Genomic DNA, 9848 nt, shown 5'->3' on the forward strand with positions numbered 1-9848 from the left:
GTTATTTCCTTGAAAAATTAAGGGGGGAATAAATGTACAATGATTATCCTTTAATATGTGATAAGCATCATTAGTCTGTCATCATCAAAAAGGGGGAAATTGTTGAGTAATTAGGTTTTGATGATTATAAACTAATGATGATTATCTATCTAACGTGTATGTTAAGTTGTGCATAGAAAGAACAAGTTATGCTTGGAACAGGATACAAGGAACATGAGTAATGACATGTATATATGTAAGGAACTTGAGCAATATAGGATAAGCAATAGAGGAACAAGAACAACGATAAGTGTTATGGTTGATAAGCATGATGATGGCTAAGGTACCATGAAGGTAACTATGTAAACATGTGTTTGCATATGTTAGCTTCATAAGGTAAGTATCCTATACATATATAGGTCATGTATGCGTAGGAGTCTTTTATTTTAGTTTAGTTTTCTTTATTGTTTTTTATAAATGAAAAAACTAACCTTGTGAGTTACTTTGTTATCCTCATAAGTTTGCTCAGTTTGTCATCATCAAAAAGGGGCAAAGGTGTTTCCTGACAGGAACATATCAACGGGTTGTAACGACCTGGTTCCGGTGTAATGCTGGGGCAAACCCTAAGATCCAAAATATATTAAGACTACAGGATTCCAAAACAAGAGTTTTAGAGAAGCAACATGAAGACAGAGAAATAGAAGTATATTGCTCTAGGATTCATGTAAGTATGTTGGACATAAAAGTCGGTCTGGAACAAGTCTATATAGAACCAAGGTGAACTCCAAACAGTCAATGAAATTAGAGTAACTGACTCGTCAGGAGCTCAGAGACTGTCAGAGTTCGGGAACCTAATAGGAACTTAAGTATGCACGTCGTTAAAAGTCGGTTTTAATGATATATATATTTACCTTATACGTGCATATCTTTTAGGGATTTGGTTTTACTGAATAAAGATATTTATCTTCTAATAAATCCCTTTTGGAAAAAGATAATCTTGTTTAAAAAGTATTTTTAAACAAAAAGATAAGATTGGAATAAAATATGATTTTATGTTAATTATATCTTATTATTCATAACAGATTTTATCCTTAACAAAAAGATATATTTTCGGAAAACTGATTTTTATAAAATATCTTTTAAACTTATCATTTCAGAAAATCTATCTTTTTCAAGATAAAATGAATAATTCGAGCGTACTATAAATATGCTCATATGTATTCATTCAAAGTTGAGGCTGACGAAGTGTAGTGGTCGTGCTTAATGGTTTCATCCTTCAGCACGAAGCTAAGTCAGTCCTCTTGGTCAAAGTTTCTATCAGGTTCTGGTTACAGTACGTCCAGTGAGTTCCAGACATCTCGAGTGTCCAACATATTAGTTTTATCTCTTTATTCATATATATGTATTTAGAGTTATTCTTTGAGATCTTGTAATGGGAAAAGGGGTTTGAGTATTTTGGGTTTTGGGGTGAGATTGTGAATTCTCTTAAATTCACATTTGAGTGTATGAGTTTGAAATCTCTAAAATTCAAGTGGTAGTTGTGAGTGCACAGTGAGTGAAAGGAACCTGAGAGGTGTCTTGGGTCAAGTGAAAGGAACTTGAGAGGTGTCTTGGGTCACCTAGGAGGTGTCTTGGGTAAAGGGAGAAAAGGGTCCTAGGAAGTGTCTTAGGTCTGGTAGGAGGTGTCCTATCATATAGGCAAGTGTCCGTGGTAGAACTTGCAAAGCAAAGGTCTATGTAATAGGTTGTACTAGGAGAGTTGCCTATTATAGTGGAATTTGTTTATAAGTCCCAATAGGGCCGATGTTTTACTTCCAGCTAGGCACTGGATGGTTTCCTCGTTAAACTTTTTGTGTTCTTTAAGTTCCTTTTATGTTTTGTTTTTAATTTCCGCATAAGTTTCACGATTGGAACCTACTACCATTCACCCCCCCCCCTCTCGTAGTAGTTCATCTAAACTAACATATTGACTGTTAAAATTGTGTCTCGACACACGTGAAAACTCAAGTGATACATACAAAATTAAAAAAAAAAAAAATTAAAAACATTAAAGAAATAGGAAAAGGAAGTATATCATACGGAAAGAGACCTAGATAACAAATTGCTCAAACGAAGTAGCAAACAAAGCTACGGATCAAAAAAGAACAAAATTTGACATCCCTATAATAATCACCAAATAATGTCGACATTTTCAAGATACTCTTTTATCCATGGTACCTTTTTGATCTTCCTTTTTTCCATCTAACATAATTTCTTTTATTTTAACTTCCTTTCTTAGTTCTCTCATGAACCATCCAATATTGTTGTATGAATGTGAATGTCATTCCTTTTATTCCGTAACCTTACCATTCAAACTTCTATAAAAACTAACCTTCTTTCATAATATATATCTCAAATCATAAGTTCCAAAAAAAAAAAAAAAAAAAAAAAAGGGAAAAAACATGGCAAAAACAATTTTTTTCTATGTGCTTACTATTATGCTACTCCTGCCTACAATTGTAGTAGCTGAGTGTAGTTGTGAAGCTAATGACTTACCCCGTGACGGCAAGTCCGTAACCCTCAAGTTTAAATTAGGTGCCATAGGAGCAATCCTTGGAGCCGGAGCATTCGGAGTAGGGATTCCTCTACTAGGCAAACGGATATCCGTTTTACGGCCCGAAAACGATATATTCTTCATGATCAAGGCCTTTGCCGCAGGAGTAATCCTCGCTACCGGGTTCATCCACATACTCCCGGAAGCTTTCGAGGGGTTGACGTCACCTTGTATAGGGGAAACTCCTTGGCAGAAGTTCCCCTTTGCCGCGTTCATCGCGATGGTGGCTTCGATTGGGAGCCTAATGGTGGATTCATTGGCAACAGGGCATTATAGAAGGGTTCACTTTGGTGGGAAAGATGGTAATAAGGAAGTTTCTATTAATAGTAAAGTGGTGGATGAAGAGAGTAATGATGCACATGCTGGTCACGTGCATGTTCATACTCATGCTACTCATGGTCATTCTCATGGTCATGTTGGTGAAGGTAGTGATGAATTAGGGGAACAATTGAGTAAGCTTGAACTTATTAGGCATCGTGTTACTGCTCAGGTAACAATAGTTATTTTTATCGTGTATTTACATACGTATCTATCTATTTCAGTCAATTTTATTTCTTTTCAAAATTAGATGAAAACATATTTCAAACCAAGACGTTTTTCGTACTTTATTATGAGTTTAAAAAAAAACGTATTCAATTTTTATCTATATTAGTAAAATATTTGAAACACAAGTGACTAGACTACAAATCTTAGTATCTCAGTCAATTTTGTTTCTTTTCAAAATTAAATGAAATCATATTTCAACCCAATATGTTTACTATACTTTATTATTATAAGTACGAGTATAAGAGAATATATATATATATAGGGGAGGGATCCGGTGAGAATAGGTTCATATGTGAGAATTCATACTTATATGAGAACTGATTTTAAATTTAGAACATATGAGTAAAAGTTTAGAACATACGAGTAAAAATTTAGAACATGCGTCTGAAATTAAAATTTAGAACGTCTGAGTAATAATTTAGAACATCAAAGTGAGTAATATGTTTAGAACATTTGATTTAAGAATTAGAACAAGTGATTAAAAATTTATAAAATCTGTTTTATGAAATTTTAAACATATGAGTACAATTTAGAACATTTGATTTAAGATTATGAACATGTGAATAAAAATTTAGAACAAACAAATATATAATATAGACAGTGTGAGTAAAAAATTTAGAACATACGAGTAAAAATTTAGAACATAAGCTTTAAAATCTGGAACATATAATTAAAAATCTTAGAACACACATTTTAAAATTTTGAACATATAATTAAAAATCTTAGAACACACATTTTAAAATTTAGAACATATAAGTTAAAATTTTGGAACAAGTTATTTAAAATTTATGATATTAAACTTAACTAATTTATGGTTTAGAACATGTGAATACTAAATTAGAACATTTGATTTAATTTAGAACACCTAAGGAAAAGTTTAGAACATCAGATTTAAAATTTAGAACATACAAGTAAAAATTTAGAACATAAAGAGTGTTCTCACATAAGAAAAATTCTCACATAAGAAAAATTCTCATGAGAGCCTCCCCCTATATATATATATATATATATATATATATATATAATTTTTATATATGTTAGTAAAATATTTGAAACACTAGTGAGTGGACTACAAATCTTAGCATCTCAAACAAACTTTAAAGGGTCAAAAAGTTGAAGCAAAGGATGTCATATTCTTCTTTACTCCTATATTCTTTAGCATTATTAGGTGCCAACTTAATGGTTACTTACTAATTTATATATCACACCTAACAAGTTTCAACTTTCAAAGTTCAAATTATATTGTTTCAAAAAAAAAAAAAGTTCAAATTATATAAAACTCTTAAATTTTGAATTCAATCATAAAAGTACTATAAAGTTGCTAACAGACATGAACACACACCCTTCTTTTATACCTAAGATTTTATCAATAATATCTATATCTAGCAAACTAACTATTATTTGGATGGTTTTTATTCAGGTATTAGAGCTGGGAATTGTGGTCCATTCAGTAATAATAGGCATAACATTGGGAACATCTCAAAGGCTTGATACCATTAAACCTTTAATGGTTGCATTAAGTTTCCATCAATTTTTCGAAGGCATGGGACTTGGTGGCTGCATCAATCAGGTAAACAACTGAAACACAACTTACTCTCGCTTGTTTGACATCGGTTTTTGTTTGCAGTTTTCTATTTTTTTAAAAACAAAGAACTGGAAACAAGAAAAAAGTGTTTTTACTTTTCTGTTGTCAATTTTCAATTTGCCTAATATTTGATTTATTATATGATTTTTAAAAAAATTATAGCACTCATAAATCGATGAAATCATCATTTTTTTACAGGCGAAGTTCAAGTCACGAGCTATGGCAACAATGGCAATGTTTTTCTCACTTACAACACCAATTGGTATTGGCATTGGCATTGCAATCGCCGGTGTATACGACCAAAGTAGCCCTCGATCACTAATTATACAGGGGATATTCGAGGCGGCTGCAGCAGGTATACTAATATATATGGCACTTGTTGATCTACTAGCTGCAGACTTCATGAATCCAAGGATGCAGGCAAATACTAGGATTCAATTAGGCTCACATATTTCATTACTTTTAGGGGCTGGTTGTATGTCTGTTTTGGCTAGATGGGCATGATATAGTAACATTATTATTTTATTTTTAAAATTTTGTTAGTAAGAAATTTACTTCCTTTGTTCTTTTTCAATTGACATATTTCATTTATCACGTTTATCAATGTAAAACTTTAATTTCTCATAAGTAAAAATAATAGAAATTACATATTACTTAATCCCATGTGAATATGTTTTTACTTGTATATACTTCATAAAAGATGATCAAAGGATCCATAAATGATGAATAGTGTAAAAGTCAAAGCGAGTCAAGTAAAAAGAACGGAGGAAGTATAAGCAATTAAGTAATATAAGGTAAAACCGCAATTCATTATTGTTTTTGTCATTGGTTTGGAAATCCCACCAAATTTTGTCATACACTTTGCTCATGTTCGTTTAATGGTTATTTTACTTTTGCTTTCCTGATATTATCTAGCAACTCAATGGGCAATCGAAATGCTAATTGCCCTTCTTCCCAAGAAGAAACCCCTAAAGAAAACAGTGGCGGATCTTGGTCAAAACTATTAGAGGGGCCGGGATTTGAATTTTTTATCTCTCACTACAAAATAATCACTATGTTCTGATATTTTATATGTAAAATAAGGTTATTTAAGTTCATTAGCTTGTGTCAAAAAAAAAAAGTTCATTAGCTAATTTATTTCAACAATTTACTGGGGGTCGGGCCCTTAATGGCCCCGGTAGAAGATCCCCCTCTAAAAGAAAAGTAAATACGTACTAGCTTTGTAGGGGGTAAGTGGGCAAATTTTGCCAAATATTCATAGGCCATTTTTAATGTTTCTGTCAAACTTTCTAAACCTTCCAATACCTAGAAAGATGTTCAAACTTGCAAAAATGGTTATTATTCCTTCTGATTTGACAACTTTTTGAGTGAAAAAAATATCCAATTCACACGTATAATCAACTTCTCAATTGTACTTATTTGTGATGAATGTTGTGATGAATGAAAGCATTAGAAAAAAATAAATAGAAAAATCGTCAGGAATAATGACCGGTATTTCAAATATTAAAACAACATTTCGATTATTCCAAATCGACTTTTGACATACATCTACTCAATGTATAATCATAGGTACCATGTTTAATAACAAAACATGTGCCACATTGTCTTTTTTTTTTTTTTTTTTTTTTGACAACCGGTAAACAAATATAAAGGAGTGTCTCTTAAGTTCCCCTTCTAGCTCTAATAGCTAGGTCATGGGCTTTCGAGACTTCACTACGCGAGACATGACAACAGCAGAAATAATCAAATTTTTCAATCAACGAACAGATTTCTTCCACTATTGTCCTCAGATCCTTCGGGCTTGTCCTCGGGTTCCTAATCGCCTTAGTAGCTAGCTTGCTATCGGTCCTGACTTCAATCTGTTTAAATCTTGCGCCAGCTTCAATAATCCCTTCTCTCATTGCTAGCAGTTCACAGTGTAGCGCGGAAGACCCTAACACTTGTTTGCTTCCTTTACTTAATATCCATCCATCTTTCTCTAAAACCCACCCTATTGCTGCTTCATCCCGCTTACCACCCATTCTCTTCCATGCTCCGTCCACTATCACAATGACTACCAATCTTGAATCATGCGTCCCCCTTTGCCAGTAGTTTAGGTCGTTAGGCTCAGAAACCTTATTAAGTTGCACATGGCTTCCTTCCTCCTTCTTTTCCCAGTCCTTGCACACTTTAGCGACATTCAGGTTGCATAGTCTCATTATATGTAAAGGAGAGCAGACTTTCCCCCTGAAAATGATGTCATTCCTATGATTCCAGAGACTCCAAATCACAGCTAAAAATGATCCAGCAAGGGCAGGATTCTCCCTTTTTATCCCCACGGCATACCAAAGGAAATTGCGCAACCAGACTCCTATATCCTGCTTTTCCTCCGTAGCCCTAATACCCAACTATCCGCATGACCAAACCCTTCTGGTTATCTGACAGTCTCTAAACAAGTGTTCCGCAGTTTCTCTTTCCTCATTGCAGAAGACACATGCTGGGTTCACATTCAAACCCCGCCTGATAAGATCCGATTTACTGCTACAAGCACCGTTCATAATCCTCCAACCTAGTATTAGCCAGGAGGGCATTATGTCCAACTTCCAGTATTCCTTCCAGAATCTACACTCACTATCTGCACTTGACCCCCCCCCCCCCCTCAGCCAGCAGTATCCCGACTTGACAGTGTACTCCCCACTCTCTGTTCCTCCCCATAAAATTTCATCTTTCTTTCCTGCTCTCGGGACAACGCTCAGGATTTTCTTTGCGTCATTGAAGTTAAACATGTTCCAAATCTCCCTAATCTTCCACTCCCCTTTTTCATCCAGAAGATCCTGTACCACCTTAAATCTACACCCGTCTTCTGCAGGGATTCTTGGGGACATCCGGACCAGCCCTGAAGCTGTCCATCTGTCATCTTCAATTCTTACACTGTTTCCGTCCCCTACCCTGTACCAGAAACCTCCTTTCATTTGACTTGTTGCCCTGATCATTCCTCTAACCATCCAAGTGCATCTCTGTGGTACATTACCCATGGCCGCCTTCTCAATTGGCGTATGACCATACTTTCCAATCAGAAATCTACTTACTAACAAATCTCTCTGGGTATGGATCCTCCACGCTTGTTTCGCAACTAGCGCCTGATTCAACATGTGGAAGTTTCGTAGTCCCAAGCCCCCTTCCGCCTTATGTCTTTCCAGCGTTTCCTTTTTAACCCAATAAATTGGCTTCCTGTCCTTTACCCTGGCCCAAAAGAACCTTAAGCACAAAGAGCTTAATCTTCTCAGAATGTTCTTTGGCAGCAAGTAGAGAGTGAGAATATGCGAGGCCATAGCCACCAGAATAGAGTTGATTAAGATCAACCTCCCAGCCTGAGACAAAGCGCTAAATTTCCAGGACAACACTTTTTGTGAAATCTTCTCCACTAGCCAGTTAAACTGTGATAGACTCCTCCGATCAACTTCCATCGGACAGCCTAAGTATTTTCCAAACTCAGCCTTACTTGTCGTTCCCAAAGTTTTCCTAAGAATTCTCACGAACGTTGAGGGAGTATTCGGGCTAAACATAACAAAAGACTTTTTTGAGCTCACCACTTCTCCTGAGATCCTGCAAAAATCATCCAAAACTTGCCTCATCACCTTACAGGTATCTGGGTTTGGCCTGAAAAACAGCAAAGCATCATCTGCGAAAAACAAATGCGAAATTTCCGGGCTTCTCCTTGCTGCTTTAATTCCTACAATCTCCCCTTGCTCCTGAAGCCAAGATAGTCTTCTAGATAAGACTTCCATACATAGGATAAACAGATATGGAGACAAGGGGTCTCCTTGCCGTAGACCTGCACTTGGCGTAAACCATTATGATTGCTCTCCATTAACCAGTACTGAGTATCTGACAGTGGTTATGCATTGATTTATCCATTGGATCCATCTTTCTGGGAAGTCCATTCGTCTGAGAATCCTATTAATGAAGCTCCACTTCACTCTGTCATATGCTTTGTTTAGGTCCACTTTCATGACCCCCGCGAATACTCCATCTCTCGCCTTCCTCATCTTTACATACTGAATCAGTTCATGTCCCAAGATTGCACTATCTGCCATCGACCTTCCTGGAACAAAAGCATTCTGGAACTCACTGATTATACTTCCCAAAATCATCTTCAATCTGTTCACCAGGAATTTAGATATCACCTTGTATATTGTGTTACATAACCCGATAGGCCTAAATAGATCTACCCTGTTTGCATTCTCCTCCTTCGGGATCAAACAGATGAAGGTCTTGTTCCATTCCTTCAAGATGTATCCACCATTGAAGAAACTCAGCACAGCTTCACATATGTCGCTTCCCATTGTGTCCCAACATTTCTGAAACACGACAGGAGGGCATCCATCCGGTCCCGGTGCTTTTAACGGCTTCATGTCAAAAACCGCTTTCCGAACTTCCTCCATCGTGAAGTCTGCATTTAAAAGAGAGAATTGAGCTTCAGACAGACGCGGTATGTGTTCGAACCATTCCTCATCTTGGGCTAACTCGTGCTGTAACTCCACTGAACCTGCTTCAAGATCTCGGTCAGATTCTGCACAGTAAATTGTTTTAAAAAAATTGACGAACTCTTGCTTGATGATCCCAGGATCCCAAGTCCAGTCATTGTCATTCACTTGAATCACACGAATTTCATTCCTCACTTTCCTTCCCTTAACCGCTCTGAAGAAGAAAGACGTTGTCCTGTCTCCCAGGAGATCCCACCTACTCTTGGCACGTTGTTTCCAAAACAAACTCTTAATCTCCACTTCCTTCTCAAAACTTTTCCTCATTTCCTTCTCTTGCTCAATATTTTCCACCGTCACTTCCATCATTTGAGAATCATTCAGGGAGTCATGAATATGTTCCCAATTGATTCTGTTCAAGTCTCTATAATCTAAACACCACTTTTTCACCCTATTTCTGACATTCTTGATCCTTTGTTGCAGTGAATACATTCTTGAACCACCCACTTCACTCTTCCACGCATCTGCTATTACTTGTCTCACTTCCCAGAAGTTCAAAGCCCACGCCTCCACCCTATAGGGTCTGATCTTTCTCGTGATGTTCCCGGGCTTCAAGTCTAGAAGGATTGGCCCGTGATCAGAGATGAAGATAGGATAATTCCACAATAGAGCGTCAGCAAAA

General features: G+C 36.3%; 1 protein-coding gene across 1 annotated transcript; it reads left to right on the forward strand.

The window, feature by feature from the left end:
- The first annotated feature begins 2251 nt into the window (after positions 1 to 2251).
- Positions 2252 to 5356, forward strand: LOC145556010 (zinc transporter 1-like). Its single transcript, XM_081617703.1, has 3 exons — positions 2252 to 3062; positions 4539 to 4688; positions 4902 to 5356. The coding sequence occupies exons 1-3, from the start codon at positions 2421 to 2423 to the stop codon at positions 5205 to 5207; spliced, it is 1098 nt and encodes a 365-aa protein (XP_081473829.1). The 5' UTR covers positions 2252 to 2420; the 3' UTR covers positions 5208 to 5356.
- Positions 5357 to 9848: the final 4492 nt, after the last annotated feature.

This window comes from Chenopodium album, chromosome 8 (genome assembly GCF_948465745.1).
Source record: "Chenopodium album chromosome 8, dcCheAlbu1.1, whole genome shotgun sequence".
NCBI lineage: Eukaryota > Viridiplantae > Streptophyta > Magnoliopsida > Caryophyllales > Amaranthaceae > Chenopodium > Chenopodium album.

Bases quoted from the DNA above. Each gene is read 5' to 3' on its own strand.
- LOC145556010 (XM_081617703.1), top strand. From the start codon at position 2,421: ATGGCAAAAACAATTTTTTTCTATGTGCTTACTATTATGCTACTCCTG. The intron at 3,063-4,538 runs GTAACAATAGTT...GTTTTTATTCAG, and splicing joins GGCATCGTGTTACTGCTCAG to GTATTAGAGCTGGGAATTGT. The intron at 4,689-4,901 runs GTAAACAACTGA...ATTTTTTTACAG, and splicing joins TTGGTGGCTGCATCAATCAG to GCGAAGTTCAAGTCACGAGC.